Source organism: Chelonia mydas, chromosome 17 (genome assembly GCF_015237465.2).
Source record: "Chelonia mydas isolate rCheMyd1 chromosome 17, rCheMyd1.pri.v2, whole genome shotgun sequence".
Taxonomy (NCBI): domain Eukaryota; kingdom Metazoa; phylum Chordata; order Testudines; family Cheloniidae; genus Chelonia; species Chelonia mydas.
In genome coordinates this window covers 19,142,286-19,162,239 of record NC_051257.2, presented here as the reverse complement: position 1 = coordinate 19,162,239, position 19,954 = coordinate 19,142,286, and the positions used below count along the sequence as shown (strand labels likewise).

Genomic DNA, 19,954 nt, shown 5'->3' with positions numbered 1-19,954 from the left:
CTCAAGTCACTCACTCTCCAAGGGGGCGTGATGTGCCTTTGGTAATGGGGGGTGTACCATATCCCCCAAGGACTAATGGGGAGTTACCCGGGGAGCCCAGGGTAATGACATTATACCACATCCGCGGGCTCCATCTTCCATGACAAATCAACCCCTGCCACGGGCATCCTGCAGGCCCCAGGGCTACTCCCCTGATCTCTCCGGCAGGTTGCGGTGGCGCTGGGAGTACCCTCAGCTCCCATCCCTTTCCTTCCTCTCTTTTCCCAGCAAGCCATCTCTGCCACCGCTGCGGCATCCATCTGCCCTTCCAGGTAGGGCAGGACGGCTGGTGGGGATGGGATGGTCCCGAAGCAGCAGTCCAAGGCTGGCAGGTTACCCAGCCAACCAGTAGCCGGCCAAAGAATGGGTCTGGATGTTTTACCCACACGAGGGGGGACCCTGGGGTAAATGGGAGGCAGGGAGTCTAGTGGCTAGTGCCGGGAGGCAGGATTTTGGGGGTCTACGTCTAACTCAGCCCCATTTCTCAGCTGGAGAAACTGAGGCACCGAAGCGCTTTGATCACACTGCAAGTCAGGGGCAAACAAACCCCTCCCAGGGGTGTTGCGAGGGGGCCATTCATTGCAAAGCGCTGTGAGCTCCTCAGAGGAACCGGGCTCTGGAAATGGCAAGCGTGAGCCTCGCGACAGATCCTGGAGCAGCAAATCAGGAGCCACGCCGAGCAGGCCTTCATCAAGCTCTCCCTCTTTTGCCAGCGGCATTAGCCGGCAGCTAACGGCTGGGATCCGTCTGGTGACGGCACCTCGCCACTCAGGCGGTGACAGATCTAAAGGAGGGAGCATCTCACCATTACCAGCTTGCTTGGCTGATGGTGGAGAATGTCTGGGATCGCCTGCTTGCTGGCATGTGATGCTAACCGAAGCACTCAGAGAGGCAGAGAGAAGCCAGTGAGAAACCCTGGTTTTGTCCTGGGTTCAACAGGCCAGAGGTCCAGCTAAGTCCCCATTTCAACTATTCAGTACTGGCAGACCATGCACGACACAACATAGGGGCCAGATGCTTGGTTGGTGTAACTCAAAGTTACTCTCCTGACCTCACTGGAGTTGCACTGATATACATCAGCTGAGAATCTAGCTCTAAAAATATAAAAAATCCAAAAGCTACGGTTTGATCATGTCTTCCAGGCAACTAGCGCACAGAAAACCTCAGCCCATACTTCTGATATGCGACACCGGTGTAAATCAGGAGCAGCTTCCTTGACTTCAATGAAGTTACTTTGAATTTGCACCCTCTGGGGCAGCCCGTAACCACAGTGACTGTTCAGAATCCATTTGCCACTGAGGGACTGACCGCAGCCAGCTGAGCTGTGATTCACAGAGCAATGAGGACGCTGGTTCTCAGCACACTTCCAAAGGGCTTTTATTTATTCACCCAAAAAATGTATAAGAAAAGAGAAAAAACCCAGAACATGCACACTCAGTTATTAACAAAGGAATTATACCGAGAATTGAAAGGCCCGGGATTGCCCGCGTCGTAATTAAGCAAGCTCCTCCCTTTCTGTCTGCCAAAAAATAGTATTTCTCTGTCTCCCAGCTGGGGAAATGACAAAGGGTTAATGACAAACTTCGAGGATCCCAGCAGGGTTCCAGGATTCTTCGCCAGGATCCGAGAATGCAAACAGAGCTTCCTTGCGAAATACCCAAGACCGAATGGGGCTACACGGGCGTCTTGGCTGACAGGTGGAGCCACCCAAGTGGGTCCAAGAAACGCACCGGTTCAGCTCCACGTTTTTATTCACCAATCCCCAGGAGCCAATTCAGCAGTCAGGTCTGTGCTGGGCACAGAGAGTCCCACTGACTTCCGGGGGCTCTATGCAGGAAACCCGAATGGATCGGATTCTGGAGCGGGGCCTAGATTTCTAATGCACATGGGCCTGCAAATGGATCATCCAGGGGCAGTTTCACAAACACCCTTTTGATAAGCAGGTCAGGAGCTTTGCCCGTGGATCAGTTCTGAGGGCCATTGCAGGGTGGTGGGTCATTCTGATGGGAACACGTGGCCACAGGGACCTGGACTGAGACCGGCTGCCACACACATCTCCCGTAGATCCGCCAGCCACCATCCAATTCCAACAGGATGCGGGCCAAGATTTTCAGAGGCTCCTATGGGACTTACAAGGCCAAGTCCGTTTTCAAAAATGACTTAGGAACTTAGCTCCATTGGCTTTTCATGGGATTTCGGGCCAGATTTTAAGATGCAGAAGCATTTAGCAAGATTTTTGGCGGGAGGCATACCTCAGTGGTTTGAGCATTGGCCTGCTAAACCCGGGATTGTGAATTCGATCCTTGAGGGGGCCCTTTAGGGATCTGGGGCAAAAATGGGGGATTGGTCCTGCTCTGAGAAGGGGGTTGGACTAGATGGCCTCCTGAGGTCCCTTCCACCCCTGAGATTCTATGATTTTCTAAAGCACCTGCCCGCCTAATTGTCATTGAGAACTACATCTTTAAGTGCCTAAATAAACTAGGGCCCAGATCCTCAACCGTGTTTAGGCTCCTAAATCCACTGAAACCAATGGGAATTAGGCACCTAAATTCATCTGAGGATCTGGTTCTACGTCACTTCTGAAAAGGGGACACAGGCACATATGAAAACGTGACCTTTGGTCACTATCACCGTGGGCTGGATGAGAGCTGGCCACCTGGACACAGCTAGTATCTGAGCTCCAGGGACTCTGCAGAATAGCCCAGTCCAGCTCCCCGTGACTCTCCACAGAGTCTAGCAATGCTAGATTGGCACCAAAGTTCTCTGCCTTCTCCATGGGCTCTGCTTCTTGGGTACGTATGTCTCTGCCGTTTCTCCCAGAGAGACTCTGCGAGGCAGCGGTGTTCCTTCTTGCTTTTCTTCCGTTCTGGGGTTTTTCTTGGGACAAAAACTTACCCTGCCAGAGAGTTTGCAAAGATGCCCATGAGCGGCTGGAGCTCTGCTCTGTGCATCGTGGATAATGTTCAAGTAGGCATTTGCCAGTGCCCCTAGAGAAATCTCCACGGAGGGTGGGGAGGGGCCTGGCAGCGAGAATAGGGCTTCGATGCCCATTACAGACGTGCTATATACAGCGATGTATAGGCCACGTGGGGGTTCATCTCCCACAGACATCGGTGCCGTGGGCGCACCAGCAAGCCAGCCCACACCACGCCACGTGCCGCTGGCATCTGGAATTCTCCGCAGTTTGAGCCAGCGTCAGTCTGAAAGAGAAACAGCCAACGTCAGCTGGCAGCCAGGGCTTTTCATCCGGCTGATCGGTCAAAGGACAACTCAGGGCAGATCCTGGGGCCTGACTCCTCTTAACCAAACCACTTTCCCCGGGGCCTCACTCCAGTAAGCTGAGCCAGCTTGAGCGACAGGCCGGGGGCACCACGGCCAGGTGGCTCTTTTCACTTTAGGCTTGATGTAGAGCTGCTGGCCTTTGAACAGCTCCCTGGGGGGGGAAGGGGGGGGCACTCCTGCTCTGCTACCAGGAGAGTCGGGCTCGTTCTGGTTGGGACGGGTGTCTGAGCTCCGGGGTTGCCCTCACCTCCTACGACGGGCCACTGTCCTTTAATCAGCAAAGGCCCGGTCTGCCCTGCCTACAGACACATTACTGCCCTGGGCTTCGATGGGGCACGGTAGGGGAAGCAGAGAGACACGCAAGGGGATCGACCTGCCCCCCCGGACTCACCCGGGCGTCTCTGGGCGGCCGCGGGCACAGAGCCGGTCATAGCAGCCCGCAGAGGGCGCCGGCGTCTTCCGAGTGGTCGCAGTTATGCACGTTCCAGCGGATGTGGGAGCAGTGCAGCAGGGAGGGCTCGTCGCCTTTGCACTTGAGGTTGTCGAGGAAGATGTAGCCGGTGCCTGGGCCGTAGCGCGCCTCCCCCCAGGCAGCCCGGGCGGCCCCGCAGCCCAGCTGCCGGCACACCACCGCGACGTCCCTGAGGTCCCAGGCGTCGTCGCACACGGTCCCCCACTGGGACAGGTAGAACATCTCCAGGCGGCCCTCGCAGCGGTGGCTGCCGTTCACCAGGCGCAGGGATCCTGCGGGGGGGTGGGACCGCACAGGGTGAGGGGAGCCGGGGCAGCCGGAGGCCCTGCCCATCAGAACCCTGCACCGCACCCGTCAACCGGCTGCCCTCCGCCTTCCTCCTGGGGACGCTCAGCAGCCCTCCGATCCCGGCAGGACGGACGCAAGGCTGCTCCTTAATGGGGCGAATAGGAATGAATTGTTTCCTTGATTCCCCTGGGAAGACGGGGAGTGAATCCACCCAGCCGAGCCCCCGGCACTGGGCACTCAAAGCAGCGTCCGGCCTAGAACCTGCGAGCAGTTGGCGGTCCCCCACTGCGCCCCGGGACGCAGGCAGCTGCTGCCCCAGCACAGGCAGGTGCTCAGAGGAGAGAGCCAATGAGGGAGCCAACACAAGGTCCCGCAAATCCAGACTCCCCCTCCTGTGGCTCACTTTGCCCTGGCAGCGAGGGGCCAGCGGTGGAAGCAGCACGAGTGCCTCCGTATTAGGAGTTCAGTGGAGACGAGAGAGCATGGGGTCCAGAACAGGGGAGCAGGCCGCAGGACCCCAGAGCAGTATGGGCCAAAGCATCTGACTGAGAAGCCAGAAAGCCTGTGTTCTGTTCCCGGCTCGGCCTGGCTGCGTGGCCCGTGCCACGTCACCCAGTGTCACTCAGCTTAACCTCATCTACCTCACTGGGATAGACAGAGGCTACAGAAAAGGTGCTTTGAGATCCACCGATGACAGACGCCGTGGGAGGGAGTCAACCGCACACTGCCTGCTACCCCTGTGCTGCGGTATCACTTCTGATCGACGTTTCAGCCAACGCCATGGGCGGTGTCATAGAATCAAACTCGTAGGACTGGAAGGGACCTTGAGAGGTCTTCTAGTCCAATCCTCACCTGGACCGGGCATTATCTAGACCAACCCTCAGCTGCCTTCATCTCTGGCTTCTCTGTCAAACCCGAGGGTGTTTCTCTGGGAGGAGACCTATGGCTGCCTGAAGATGGTTGGGGGGGCGCTGCTGGCCCCGTGGGGTACCTACCGTCCTTGGGACGAGTTGTGGCCGAGGTCGTGGTGGCAAAAGCATCTTCTGTGAAATGGTCTTCGGACTCGTCCACACCTGCTCCAGCGAAGGATGGATGAAAAGAACAATGATCAGCCATCTCTGGTCTCCAGCTCAGGGGCGGATGTCATGGAGCATGAGTGGCTGGGCTGGAGCTAGGCAGACCCAGACAGCTAGGCGGGGAGAGGAGACGCACTGCAGATTGCTGACGTGTGGTGCGTTTAGGAAGCAGAGGAAGGGCAAACATCCCCTGAAAGCAGGCACTGAAATTCACAGGGGAGGCTGAAGGCCTTATCTATCGGTCACGTGTAACAATAGCATCCCATTCCCCAGTGGGTGTCACTCCGGAAACAGGGACCGGCTTCAAACCCAGGGACTGGGCCAAAACTAGCACCTCAGACCTGAACCCTCTGAAGTTCTGGGAGCTTGGATTCGAATCCTCGCATCTGAACCTGGCTCTAAGGTTTCGGTTCTGGGGGAATCCAGAAGCAGGAGGGGCCTTTCTGGGTGTGTCTGAAATTCCCCCAGGGTCTCATGGGATTCCCACCAAGAGCATCTGATTCCAATTCCAATTCCAACCTGAACTAAACCCCAAGCCCCAGACTAAATATGATATGATCCCTGTGTGGCCCATCTCCCGCTCGAGCGGCTGGAATCCAGGTTCCCAGTTCAGACGGCCCACCCGGGGAGGCTGCAGGACCTCGGATGGCACTCCCTGGGACCCATTAATTCCGCCCCGAGGCATGCTGAGGCCGGCAGCTCGTGGCATGACCTAGGCCCAGCTTCCCTCCCCGGGGCGGTCCCAGATCTGGCTAGCTTTGGAGGGAGGTGCACAGGATGGAGCTTGGAGCCAGGCGTGCCGCTTGGGGCGGGGCAGACGTGCTGCGTGGAGCCCGCACACGTATCTCACCTCTGCAGATGACGCCGGCGTCCTCATGGTGCCCGCAGTTGTGCTGCCCCCAGCCCAGATGGAAGCAATTCGCCAGGTCAGCCTCCCGGCCGGCGCAGTCCACATTGTCCAGAAGGATCAGCCCAGTGCCGTAACCAAAATACCCCAGGACGGTGGCCGCAACTGCCACCCCGCAGCCCATCTGCCGGCAGACCACCTGGGCGTTGGTGAAATCCCAGTCGTCGTCACACACCGTGCCCCAGGCGCCGCGGTACAGAACCTCCACCCGGCCCTGGCAGCTGCTGTTCCCGTTCGCCAGCCTGATGCTGGCACCTGTTGGCCAGACCCGGAGAGCAAAGGTGACGTGGAAGGCCAGAAAGTCGAGAGATTCTGGTTGATGCTGGCGGTGGGGAGGGCCCGGGGCTCTTCAAAGTGCTCTGCAGCAGCTGCCCTCATCTTTGATACGAGGTGGGGCCCAGGGAGACGACAGGTCCCCGCACGCCAGGCTCCTGTTTAGGCTCAAGATAGAGCATGGCATTGCTGGGACTTGTAGTTTCTGCCGGCTATTGGCACGCTCCCTATGGTTGGGCAGGGGCTGAGTTAATACCGCAGGGCTTTCATTCCAGCCCTGGCAGCCCAGTGCAGGCGTGCCGTGTGGCTGCCTTGGCTTTGCGGGGAATCTCTGAACGCACCCTGGGCCGCCCGGAGCCAATGCCCGCCTGCGGGGAACGCGCACACTTACTGTTCTTGCCTGCAGCCAGAAGGGCTGCTGTGATCACTTCGGTCTCCGGCGAGGGCTGATCTCCGGCATCCGTGGCTGCAAGGACAAGCAGCGGCATTAGGAGGGTGGGAGTTCAGGGGAAAGCCTGCTCCCGGGCTGTTCTCCGTTGACGGGGCACAAGGGCAGCATCCTCACCCATGGTGGCAGCATGCACCATGCAACCTCATGCCCAAAGGATACAGGATCTGATGGGGCTCCTGGGCACAAGGGTGAAATTCACCGCTGGACTGATGGCCAGCATGAGAAGCAGGCCCATTTCGACCCGATGGGGGGCAGTTCTTTTTGCAAGGCATCACCCTATGCGTTGAAGCGGGACCTTGGTGAATTTCACCCACAAGTGCCTCATTCCCTGGCATCACAGCCACCTCGGGATGCCCAGGTAGCGGCAAAATCAGAGCACAGTGCCCCCCGGGAGAGCAACATCATGGCATGCTGTGCAGCAAGCACCCGACTAGCAGGCTTTCAGGGATCTGGAGACGTTTGTTTGCAGCTCCTGTGATCCTGATGCTGGGCCCCAGGAAGGATCCCACCCAGTGCTGTGGATCGAGCGAAGCCCAGCATGACCTGAGCAATACTCCAGACTGCGCTGAATTCTTGGCAGCCCAGCCGTGTCTCCAGGTCACCCAGCGTCCCTACTGATGACTCCAAAGGAGAAGGGGAGGAGAAAGCCCTGGACAGGGGATCTGAGCCCTGCTTCCCCAGTACGGGTGGCTGGACCAGGAAGGATAGCGAGCTGGTTCAGATCCCAGCTGTGTCCTCCCCAGGACAATGTTATGGGGTAGCTGCTCTGATCAATGCACTAGCCTTGGACCTGTAGGTCTCCTCACGCATCATCCATCCAGAGAGCCTCCAGATGCGGGAATGGGCAGCGTTGGCCTTACCTGTGGCAGTGTCGGTGAATGACTCTCCGTAGTCCTGGCCAGCCGAGGTGGTGAATGGTGCCACCGTTGAAATCCGCAGCCCTGCGGAGACACACGTAGGGGCAGAGGCCACATGACCAGCGGCCGTAGGTTTGTTTGCACTGAGTCATTTCAAGAGGATGGGCAGCCAGAAGGGAGCCCATCCAGAGAACAGAGACATGCGTCCATCATTCTCCACTCCTCCAGCCGCTCTTAGCGGCTCCTAGGTCAGACACTGGCCGGTGCCTTGGGAACATGTGTTCGGAGCGTAGTGTCCTGCTAAATGCACTTAGGTAACCCACGGGTTGGGATCAGCGTGTGTTATACAAAGGATTGGAAGGATTCAATTTTTATCGGGAAACGTCCGTAAACCTGCATTTCCCCGGACATGCCCACACACTGCTGCACAAATATTTCCATCAATAATAATCGAAGCGTACAGACTGGGAACGTACAGGTTGAACTTCTCTAATCCGGCACTCCCTGGGCACATCCGTGGTCCGGCATAGGCACCGACTCTGTGGGTGCTCTGGGGCTGGAGCACCCCGGGGGGGGGAGGGGAATGAGTGGGTGCGGAGCATCCACCGGCGCCAAGCTCCCCCCTCCTCCCGCGCCTCTCGGCACTGGCGGCCCCGCGCTTACCGACTCCGACTCCTCCCTCCCAGCGCTTCCGGAGTGACGCAAACAGCTGATTCACCCATTCAAGCTCTGGGAGGGAGGGGGGAGGACCTGGGGCCGGCGGCTGGGACCGGGGGCCGGCATCGGAGCCCCCAGGCGGGGGGCCACACTGAGGGCAAAGCCTGGGGGTGCTGCAGCACCCCCCGCATCTCTACTTCCCACGCCTATGGAGGCCCGCTGGCACTCTGCACTGACCTCCCGTGGTTCGGCAAATTCTCTGGTTCGGCACCGGTCCAGTCCCGAGGGTGCCGGACTAGAGAGATTCAACCTGTACAAAAAATGCCAGTTCAGGACGTACTAGAGTTTGATTTAAGGCTATTTCCTTTGTATATTTTGACCTGTGATATTGACAATTTGTGTTCGAACGGTTACAAAGCTTTTAACCTTTGGAATCTCCACCTCTTCTGTCATTAAACAATCATCCGGCCCCCTCCTATTGGCCGACCCCAGCAATTTCCCGCAACCGTGAACATTCAGATGGATCCAAATTCTTAAAAAATGCTTAAAAGCCATCGTTTGGGGCAAATTTCCATAAATACAAATGTAAAAATAAACATCAATGTGTCAACATTGTAAAAGAAAAAGTTGAATTCTGTCAGGCCCCGTTATCCAGATCCCCGGTTGCGGGGGGGGGGGGCTCCAGGCTGGGGGAAGGGGGTTGAGGTGCGGGGGAGGGGGAGGAGGGCTCCAGCTGGGAGTGCAGGCTTTGGGCTGGGGCCAAGGGGATCAGAATGTGGGAGAGGGCTCAGAGCTGGGGCAGAGGATTAGGGTGTGGAAGGGGGTTTGGGGTGCGGGCTCCGGGCAGTGCTTAGTTCAGGCAGCTCCCTGGAAGCTATCAGCATGTCTCTCCAGCTCCTAGGTGGAGGGGCGACCAGGTGGTTCCATGTGCTGCCCCAGACTGCAGATGCCGCCCCCGCAGCTCCCATTGGCTGCGGTTCCCAGTCAATGGAAGCTGCGGAGCCAGCGCTCGGGGTGGGGGCAGAACGCAGAGTCCCCGTGGCCGCCCCACTGCTTAGGAGCTGCAGGGACATGGTGGCAGCTTCCCGGGAGCCACGCAGAGCCAGATAAGGAGCCTGCCTGCCCCGCTGGTGCTGCAGCCAACTGGTCTTTTTGCGACCGGAGCCGCCAGGGTCCCTTTTTGACTGGATGTTTCAGAAAACCGGATGCCTGTCAACTCTAATATTGTAGCACCTGACCGGGCTTGGCAGTGATGGTGGCTAGGCCCAGGTACAGTGCATCGCTCACACCACAGCACTCCAGCCCATTCTGCCTAGCCGTGTCACCCCACCCAGCGGGCCAGGACCAAGACCCCTCTCTTGCCTTGCCGCCAATCTGACCATCACTAGCATCTCCCCTAGAGGTTTGGTTCTCCCAGCTGGGCCTCACCCACTCTGTGGACCCGCTGCCCCCATTCAGAACAGCCCCCACCCCTGTACAAGCCGTCCCACCGAGGCTCTCCGGGCCAGCGTTTCCATCTCCCCGGCTTCCAGGACAATGGCTAGATAGGCAAGAAAGGAACAGCCTGAGAAAATTGCTCATTTTGCGCGCATCAGCCTCTTTGTTAGTTAATCGCTGGGAAGCGAAAGTGACGGCACTTAGAGCTCCAGTCATTAGCTGCGATAATGAGGGAATTCAAGGGGATTATTAACGTTATAAATGGTAATCAACAGAGATACATAATTGAAAGAGGGGAAGAGAAAGGGAGACCGGGGATGGCTGAGTGCCCAGCCGCTGACAGCCAGTCACTCCACTTCCTGACCAAAGCAGCTTGCTTTCCACCAGAGCCAGGAAATCGCAGGCAACCAGAGTCATTTCCCTTGCAAATTGCTGCTCAGATTAGTCCCAGCCTCTCTCCATTGTGTTTTATCCATCTCCTGGGTTTCAGCCTAGCAGGTAATGAGGAAGGATGGTCCAGTGGCTAGTCCCCTAGGCCTTGTGAGCCCTACTTTCAAGTCCCTGCTCTGCCACAGACTCCCTGTGTGACCTTGGGCAAGTCACTTAGCCTCTCTGTGCTTTAGTTTCCCATCTGTGTAATGGGGATAACAGCCCTGCCCTGCCTCTCCAGGGTGCTCTGGGGTATATTAGACATTATATGGCCACCGGATCCTGTGGCATTGGGGGCCATTTAAGTAACTTAGGGCACATCTACACTACAAAATTAAGTCACCTAACTTACGTTGCCATACAGCCACCGCAGTAATTACATCGTTTGTGCATCTACACTTTCCTCCTTGCGTCGGTCGTGCGCAGCCTCACCGGGAGCGCTTGCACCAACTGCATCAACCTTGTCTCTACACCACTCAGGGAGGTGGAGTTATTAAGTTGGGGTAGCGGGCGAGTTACGGCAGCAGGAGTGAAATTTTAGTGTAGACACCGACATAGATCTGCCTTGTGTGGACCTAACTCTGTAGTGTAGATCTGGGCTTAGCTAAGTAGGGGACACCTGGGGGAGGCCCACAAGGAGCTCTTCCAGGCGTGCCCGTCCCAACAGTGCATTTAGGGCATGCTCACTGTGGAGAGCCATCTGCATTTCATTCCCTTTGAGGAGGGTCAAAATAATGTTGGGCCTGGGTGATTTGGGTTCCCTGGGGTGGTCTGGGGTTCAAACCCACCTGCAGAGCTTTGTGGCTTGAGCCTTCTCTCTGTCCAGCTGTCAAGAGATTTGCCCCCCTTTTCCCTGCATACATTCAGCTCTCCATTTTCGGCAAGGCTGAGCAGGTTTGCAGCCACTCAGCTTTCCTCCTGGTTGGACCCTCCTGCCTTGCAACCCCCTGCGCCCTTCTCTGCACTTGTCCCCGATCCTTGGTCATCAGAACCGCCCATGGGAGCCCTAAGCAGCCTCACTGGCCAGCCGTCATTGCCTTCAGTGGCAGAGCTCTGGTTGGTTTCGGGACTGAGCCATTAGACTCAGTAGAGGGGCGTTATCAGCACCCTGGCTCCGGGTCGTGGCAACATCTCATTTCCTTTCCGGTGGCTGCTACACACCAGTACTCCTGGGGGAATTCTGCGCCAAAAAATAAAAAATTCTGTGCACAATATTTTAAAATTCTGCATATTTTATTTGTCAAAATAATGCAGTATAATCACTCTGGTTTCAATTCTTGCAGTAATTTAAACTACAGCACAATGGATGGAGAAAGGGAGTGGAGAGCATTGGAGGAAATCCTCAAGCCCCCTTGCCTAATAATAACATAGCTCGGTTTGACAGTTTATTTCTAGTTATTAGTCAACAAATATATGCAGCCATATGCTCAGGGTTACATCATAGGCAACTGAAGAGCAAATGAGGGCTGGGAAATCAAACTCACAATTTATACTGGCTACTGACCATCTCCAGAAAGGTCAGTATCAAACAGTTCATGGAGCACATTGTGATAGGAAAATTTTTCAGTCCAAAAATGTAGACCAGTTCTAATCACTAAAGCACCATAAGCATTTATAAGGCCACACTGTCCTTTACACCCCTCTGGCAATGTAAAGGAGCCTTAAAACTTTTATACCTGTTTTATACTCCTGGGAGACCTCACCAAGACAATGGGAACAATTCACTAAGCAGGCAGGCTGCTACATTCTGTTCTGCCTGAGGGGACAGAGCCTGCCCCATGCCTACGTCCTCAGAAACACCCTGAAGCCTTGCCCCTCCACGCCAAGCGTGCTGCAACAACAAGTGAGAGGGACAGAGTGTCTCTCACTCACACAACTGCCGAGCCCCCCTCTCCCTTCGGTGGTGATTTATGTCTCTACCAGCTGCTCCAGGCTCCCGAACCAACCTGACTGCGCTGCCGGGGAGGAGTGTGTGACCGCTCTTGCGGCTTCCCTTTGCTTCCCTGTCAGGAGTCATTTTTCTGCATGGAAGCAAAGAAATCTGCGGGGACATGAATTCTGTGCACACGCAGTGACGCAGAATTCCTCCAGGAGTAACACCAGACTCCAACTTCTCTGGCGTTATGATCCCGACTCCCTACCCCCCATTAGTCACTTGTAGTTCTGTTCCATTCAGCCTAATAGTCCTTCCGCTGCCAGGACTACCCTCCCCAGGGCTAGCACTGCACCCTTCCCATTCATCTCCATTTGCCACCACTCTGCCCAGCTCCCAAGGCTATTCGACTTCCTGCAGTCCCGGGCTTGCCACAAAACTGCTCCTCCCCCTGGATCGGCATCATCGGATTTAGATCCCACGTCTCTACGTTTAGTGCAGATATGGGCACCTGCAGACAGCCCCTTCCCCCAGGAGCCTCCAGTCTACAAGGGAGAAAGTGGTGTGACGGGAACATTGAGTTTGAAGACGTCGGCATGGATTCACTGCTGGGTTCTGGGGCTTTGAAATGTTTCTCTTATCAAGATTGGACAGACCAAGCGAGGCTGTGGGTCCGAGCGGAAAGAGAGCTGCAGAGAGACTACGACTAATAACAGAGGGCCCCCCTGGCACAACGCGGAGCGTGTGCCGCGTCACTGAACGTGCACGGCCCGTAGCTTTCACAACAGAGCTGTGCGTGGTGCGAGCCGGCAGCAGAGGGATTGGGCAGGCTACTTCAGCAACCGCTCATCCTAGGGGCAGGGCTGAAGTCAACGCAGAGGCTGGAGCTCCCTCAGGACAGACCACAGGGGGCTGCTGGCAGGGTGTTCGAGGGGGGCCCTGGGCTCGGGCTGCCACTGCCCGGATTCGTTAGCTTTCTGCACACGCTGCAAAATGGTTCCAAACCAGCATCCGGGTACCAGCATCCCTGATCTATGGGGACGTTTGGATCTGGATCAATGTTCAACCCATCTCATCCGCACCCTCTCCTTTTTGCACCTGCAAATGGGACCGGCACAGCTGGTGCTGTGGAAAGAGAACTCTGTGTGCGCAATGTGGAGAAGGGGGCAGCTTTTGTTTTCACGCCAGTAGCAGCTTGCACAGACACTGTTGGGGGTGCCGATGCACGTGCCCGTGCGAATGGAGGCCACGGTTAAAATACACGGCCCGGCAAAATTTTGCTCCAATGTGTCATGATGGTAGGAAGCAGAGTAGGATTGTTTAGCACAGCCCTGAGCAGCAGCAGTGACAGGGGATATAACCCATGGCTTGGTGTGTGCTACTCATTCCTCTCCATATCCAATTTACAGCAGCCCTGCCGGCTTCCCCCCATGGGCCTGGATCTACCTGTAGAGACTCAGGCATTCTGCTCTGGAGGGCTGGACTCGATGCTGGCCAAGGAGGCGGCCATCGCATCGGTCAAGGCTTACCCAGGGCTTGCACTGCCATGGCTCAGACGCTTGCGTTGAGCTGCCTCTGGATGGGGGAGGAGGGTAATCCTCCAATCAGCCTGGCCCCCTCTGCACCCAATCCACACGGGCCGCGGCTTGCGCCTCGGTTCCACCCCCGGCGGGTCAGCCAAGATGGCGGCCGTTCCCATGAGGCTTTGCTCCCTTACCTGTGCAGATGACCCCCGCGTCCTCGTGGTGCCCGCAGTTGTGGATCCCCCAGCCCAGGCTGTAGCAGGCCGCGAGGCGGGGCTCGCTGCCCTCGCAGTTCACGTTGTCCAGCAGGATGTGCCCCGTGCCATAGCCGAAGTAGGCGTTGCTCTTGTGGGCCACTGCGGGGCCGCAGCCCGCCTGCCTGCACACCACGCTGGCGTCGCTCATGCCCCAGTCGTCGTCGCACACCGTGCCCCAGGTCCCTCGGTAGAATATCTCCACCCGGCCCCGGCAGGGGTCGGCGCCGCTCACCAGCCGGATGCTGCCGTCGCCTGCACAAGGGCAGCCGGGGTTCGCGTCAGGGCTCTCCCCGGGGCAGGCAGAGCACCGAGCGGGATCCCACGGGAGTGACAGGAGCAGGCCGTGCGGGGATGGGGAGCAGCAAGCGAGACGGGAGTTTGCACGTGGCAGCAAAAGCAGCCCATGGAGTTGGGACGTCCCGTCCCCAAACTGGGAGACCTGCTCTGTACAGCCACGGCTCTGAGCAGCACCGCTGCAATGCAGGGACCTCAATAACCCACTGGGGTCATCCTTGGCCTTGGTCTCACCTGTCTCCTCTGCTCTCCGGGGGGGAGCTGGCCCAAGCCTGGGGGTAAGGTATGGGGAGAGTCTGCATGCACTGCTTGGGCGCCCTGGCCTGGCCTCTGGCGGAAAGACGCCAGCCAATAAGGGCTTCGAAGGGTGAGTAGGAGGCAGGGAGGGAATCTGATGAGTGAGAAGCCAATCTCCGACATGCTTACGCTTCCCGGTCAGCAGCATGGCTGTGGTGGTTCTGCTCACAGGTCCTTTGCTTGCCCGGGTGGGGGAGAGCTCTGAAAAGAGAGCCAGAGGCAGGCTGGGCGTCAGTGTGGCTTTACTAATTTTCCTTTCCCACGCGCCCTGTAATAAATACACCCGCTGGATACGCAGCCCCAGCATCCAGAGCCCAGGGGAGGGCAGCGATGTTCACCCACACAGACGCACCGGCTAGAAAACTGGCAAATATCAGGAGACTCACGATCAACCTGCAAGAGCCGGCAACGCTGAGCAAAGAACCCGAGTTCTAATCCTGGCTCTGACCCAGATCACTCTTGAGGGAGCCACCTCACCTCTCTGCCTCGCATTGCCCCGAGGGAAACTGAGGACAATGACACTCAATCCTGCTGCTGGGGATTGGTCCCTGTTTGCAAAGCGATGCAGAGGGGCTAAGTGCTGTTCAGACCCGTGTGGGATGCTGAGTGCTAGAGGGAAGCGTCAGTTTTTCCTTGCAGGCCAGGCTAGCTGGAGGGCTGGTTACTTGTTATTAGCAGACCCACGTCTGTGTCTCTGAGCTCAGTCTGGGCACGAGGGAGGAGCCCCGGACAGGGCAACGTCACCCCATCACTGCATTCACCAGCCAGCAGGGTAACATATTGCTCTGGGTCAAAAGCCGGCCCTGCCCACTGGGACCCCCCTCCCAGCGCACCCCGGGAATTCTTTCACACGGCGCCAGGCCTCTGCCTCCCTCTCGTCAGCATCCCGGCTATGAACAGCGACGGACAAACCTCCAACGGCCTGAGCAGAGCAGTTCAGCCTGGAGACTCAGCAGCAGGATCAAACCGCCGGAACCTCCTCCAGAGATCTCCTCCCCAAAAGCCGGCCTGAGCTCACCTCCCCGACCAGCTCCTCCCACTCCCCTTCACAGCTGCATCCTGAGACTCATCACCCCTTCCCCTCCAGGTCAGCCCCCTTTCTCCAGTCAAGGCTGGACGCCTTCCCTAATCAATCAGTCCCTGGCTCCTTCCCGTTGATCCCCAGCCTCTTAGGGGAATCACAAATCCACTGTCTTTCTGCTAGGCCTGGGCCGGCATCTGTCTGCAAATCTGGCCCAGCTCCAGGCATCTGCCCCCATCACCCTGACTAGGTCTGAGAGGGGAGCCCCTGGTCTGTGAGTGATTGGGAATAAAAAACCAGGCCCCGCAGAGCAAAACTAGACCTTACTGGGTCTGTGATCCTTTCAGTCAGAGCTAGCTTGGGTAGATCTACACGCACTGTCCCGACTGGAGTGTATCATAGGATCAGAGAATATCAGGGTTGGAAGGGACTTCAGGAGGTCATCTAGTCCAACCCCCTGCTCAAAGCAGGACCAATCCCCAATTAAATCATCCCAGCCAGGGCTTTGTCAAGCCTGACCTTAAAAACCTCTCAGGAAGGAGATTCCACCCCCTCCCTAGGTAACGCATTCCAGTGTTTCACCACCCTCCCAGTGAAAAAGTGCTTCCTAATATCCAACCTAAACTTCCCCCACTGCAACTTGAGACCATTACTCCTTGTCCTGTCATCCGCTACCACTGAGAACAGCGTAGACCGTGCGGAGCTAGCTTTGATCTAGCTTGCGCCCCTCACGCTCGCAGCGAGGCTGCTCCTGCACGGACGGACAAGGCTGCCTGAGACCCAGGGTGCGTCCTCGAAGGGGCGGCTGACGCTGCTACGGTTCCTGGAGCCAGCTAGATCCAAACTAGCCCAGGTACATCTCCACGCTCCGCAGTTGCTCTGACTGCAGTACAGACCTACCCTAAGGGGGGTCACAGAGATGGCAGATGGGAACGGGGAGCCATGGGCCAGGACAGAGTGAGAGCAAAGGGCAGGGCAGAATGGGAAAGCTGTGGAGGGAGGGTCAGTTTAATCAAACAGAGCCAGGCCCTGGTGCTGCTCAGTTCCAGTCCCCAGCTCAGGTGGTTGGTGGATGCGGGTGCAAGCAGCTGGCCCATCCCTAGTGATGGGCCCAGACTCTGAGCCCCAGCAGCCCAGCCCTGCAGCACCGTCTCCTCCGAGAGCCCAGCGCCGGGCACGGGGGCCCTGGTGAGGAAGCCACGGTGACCTCTGACCAGAAGTCCCATTAGTCCTTCACAAGAGGGACATGAGACAAGGGGGCTGCTGGGCCCTGCCTGGTGGGTCTGGAATCTCCTTCCTTAGAGGTTTTTAAGGCCCGGCTTGACAAAGCCCTGGCTGGGATGATTTAGTTGGGGACTGGTCCTGCTTTGAGCAGGGGGTGGGACGCGGTGACCTCCTGAGGTCCCTTCCAGCCCGGATCTTCTGTGGTGAGGCGTCAGTCGCGTAACCCCATCGCTGCCCCGCCCCCGCCGTAGGATGGAACCAAACCTTTTTACCGTTACACATGACAGCCACATCCTCATAGTGGTAACAGTTGTGGATTCCCCAGCCGCGGCTCCCGCACTCGCTCAGGGCCACCTCCCCGCCTTGGCAGTCCACGTTGTCCAGGAAGATGGGCCCCCTCCCGTGGCCAAAGGTCAGGGTAGCTGGCATGGCGAGGGCATGGCCGCAGCCCAGCTGGCGGCACACCACGTTGGCGTCTACTAGGTCCCAGTCGTCGTCACACACCGTGCCCCAGGAGCCGTTGTAGAGGATCTCCACGCGCCCCTGGCACTGGGTGCGCCCATTGACCAGCCGCACCGCTGCGAGGAGGAAGGTCACAGTGAGATGAGTAACCAGGCAACGGGCTAGCCCTAATTAGGTAATGAATGCACCACGACCCTCACCAGGGGTCATCAGCAGGGTTTGAACCTATGACCTTCTGCACCAAATCCCAGACTGCTACCACTTAAGCAAAAGGAGTAGCTCCATTAGTTGATACCAGTAGTAGGCTGCTGTCTTGCTGGCATTTGCTTTGATTCTGGTGAGTGGGTTTCTATTTGTTTGTGGGAAGCAAAGGGTCAGGAATACATCTCTGCACCGGACACATTCACTCGGCCATCTTGAAAGCTCTTGCTGGGTTAGGGAATCGTCCAATGAGAGAAGAGAAATGGTATCATGTGACGTGGGTGACCTGTCACCTGGAGCAGGTAACAAATTGCTAATACTCACAGCAAACCAATCCATGGATAATTCCTAGACTGAAATCAGCCACACATAAATGATCTGTCAAATAATTAGAAATAGAACACGCGTCTGTATAAATGCCTTGCCGAATCAGTCGGTCACTCACTAGAGCCGTGGGCACCCACTTCTATGGCCCTGCCCATCAGAGATGGCACAGAACAAGGCCAGGGAGCTGCAAAATTCCCCTATTGCTTCCAGTAATAAGTAGAGCTGGTCAGGAAAAAGTTATTTTGCCTCCACAAAAAGTTTCGTCCAAATTTTCCTTTTAAACCCATTTGGTTTTTTCAAAGCAAAAACTCAAAATCTCATCACCATTCCCCTGCCTCGCCGCCAATATATTCCCCATTTTTCGGGTCCAAAACATTTCGTCCAAAAGCAGTTCTAATAAGATCTCACCTGGGAATGACAATGGAGCAGAACCGGAGGCGTTGCCTGAAATGGAGAAGGAAAAGGATCAAGCATCGTTGGTGTGCCAGGAGAACACAGATAGGAAAGGGTTACTGGATAAGGGATATCAGAACGGACCCATAACATCTTACCAAGCAGCATGAGTGCTAAGAGGGATGGCTTAGTACATTAAGCATCAGGTATAACACACATCCCAGTCCCAGCAGGGCCTTTCACACTTCTCAGTTTATAGGGTGTTCCCTTCCATGCACAGTAACAGGGCTGCAAACGAGTTACTGAGGACAGAATTTGCCCCTCGGGATCTTTGTTACCGCTGTTGAGGTCTGTGGTTTGTCACAGATTAAAGGGGAAACAGTTCTGGAGTCCTTGTTAGCTTACTGGCCACAGTTCACTCATCACACTCAAGTCCACATGACTTCTCAGAGGCTTCTACCTAAGGGGAGTTTTGTTTTGTTGTTCCATGCAGCTCTCTTTGCACTAGCAAATTCGACTGCATTCGCAGAACCGTCTTTGCTGTGGTGGCATCTGGACCCTGGAGGTCCGTGGAACGAGGAAGCAGTTGGGGGAACTGAGCAAGCAACTAGCAGTTGGTGAAATTGTCAGGGCCAAGGGGTTATCCCAGCCACTGGAGCTTGCTTGATTATTCAGAGCAGGATGAAATTCACCCCCACGCAGAGACCCGGCACAAAACCCTGTGCATCACTCAAGCCCTAAAAATAGCGGGTCCGAAGGACTGATGCAAAGGCATTGAGCTAGGCCTGTGCGTGTAGGGGTGAATTTCTCCCCCCAGCGAGGCCGGTCACAGACTGCTGCAATACCAAACTCCGTGATCTGGGCTTTGACCGCTCCTGCCTGAGACAACTGAGAGGAGTTAAGCCTCCAAACATCTGAGCACATGAAGTTTCCGCTTACCTGTCTCTTCCCTTTTCCACACAGATCTGAGGTCTGGGAGAGGGGAAAGGGGAGAGCAGGAGAGAGAAAGCAGTTGGTTTAAAAACAAAAACTCCCACAAAAAGACAGATCGTTGTTATCTTCACTATTTTAGCGATGGGGAAACTGAGGCACAGAGCAAGGGCTGTGAGTTGTCCACTGCCATGCTGCGAGTCAGCGTCTCAGAGATAGAACACAGCTCTCCTGATTCCTAGCCATGTGCTTTAACCACTGGGATACAGCGCCGTCCAGGGGTGCTGGGAGTCAGTTCCCGAATGTTGGTGTAGGGAGATCCTTAGACAAAAGGCGATGGAGAAGTGCCAAGGACTATCATTAGCAGGTTAAATGAAACCAAGCTGTTCTTCTGGCTCACACTTGAGAGTTACCAGCTTTCAGAAAGAAAGACCCTTTTATAGCTGGGTATAATATTGTCACTCTTTTTTCCCCAACATGGTCACAGTACTAACAGCCTGTTTTGTAAAAATGAAGGGGGACAGCAGTGGAGCCGAGTGGCCAAAGGCCTGAGACACAGGAGACGTGGGTTCTATTCCCGCCTCTCGCCTGCTGGGTGACCTTGGCCAAGTCACTGTGCCTCAGTTTCCCATTTCTACAAAGGAGATGATGATCCTGAACTCCTTGGTAAAGAGCTTTAAGATCTACTGATGAAAAGTGCTGTAAAGAGCTAAGTATTATTATTTACTTGGTACCATTTTTAAAAAACACAACGTAGTCAATAGTCTTTACAAGCTCTCTGTCTGTCTATATGCACAGATCACTTCGCCCACAGCTGAGATGCAGCTGCCTCTGGGGCAGAAGGTGGCAGCCTCTAAACCACAACAGAATAGGAGAGAAGTTATCCCCTGAAAACCACTGAGGAGTTGGGAGGCATCCCTGGAATTTGGCACTTGGCTTAACGCGCCGACTCGGGTGGAAAGTGGCAGTGGCCCCTTGGTGAGC

At 56.3% G+C, this 19,954-nt stretch overlaps 1 protein-coding gene across 1 annotated transcript; it reads right to left on the bottom strand.

Annotated features, from left to right (window-relative positions):
- Positions 1 to 1,395: 1,395 nt before the first annotated feature.
- On the bottom strand, positions 1,396 to 18,208 carry SSC4D (scavenger receptor cysteine rich family member with 4 domains). Its single transcript, XM_043531433.1, has 11 exons — positions 18,199 to 18,208; positions 18,056 to 18,091; positions 16,930 to 17,235; positions 14,542 to 14,613; positions 13,759 to 14,073; positions 7,649 to 7,729; positions 6,729 to 6,803; positions 6,008 to 6,319; positions 5,077 to 5,154; positions 3,713 to 4,065; positions 1,396 to 3,239 (listed from the first exon to the last, which is right to left on the bottom strand). The coding sequence occupies exons 1-10, from the start codon at positions 18,206 to 18,208 to the stop codon at positions 3,749 to 3,751; spliced, it is 1,602 nt and encodes a 533-aa protein (XP_043387368.1). The 3' UTR covers positions 1,396 to 3,239; positions 3,713 to 3,748.
- Positions 18,209 to 19,954: the final 1,746 nt, after the last annotated feature.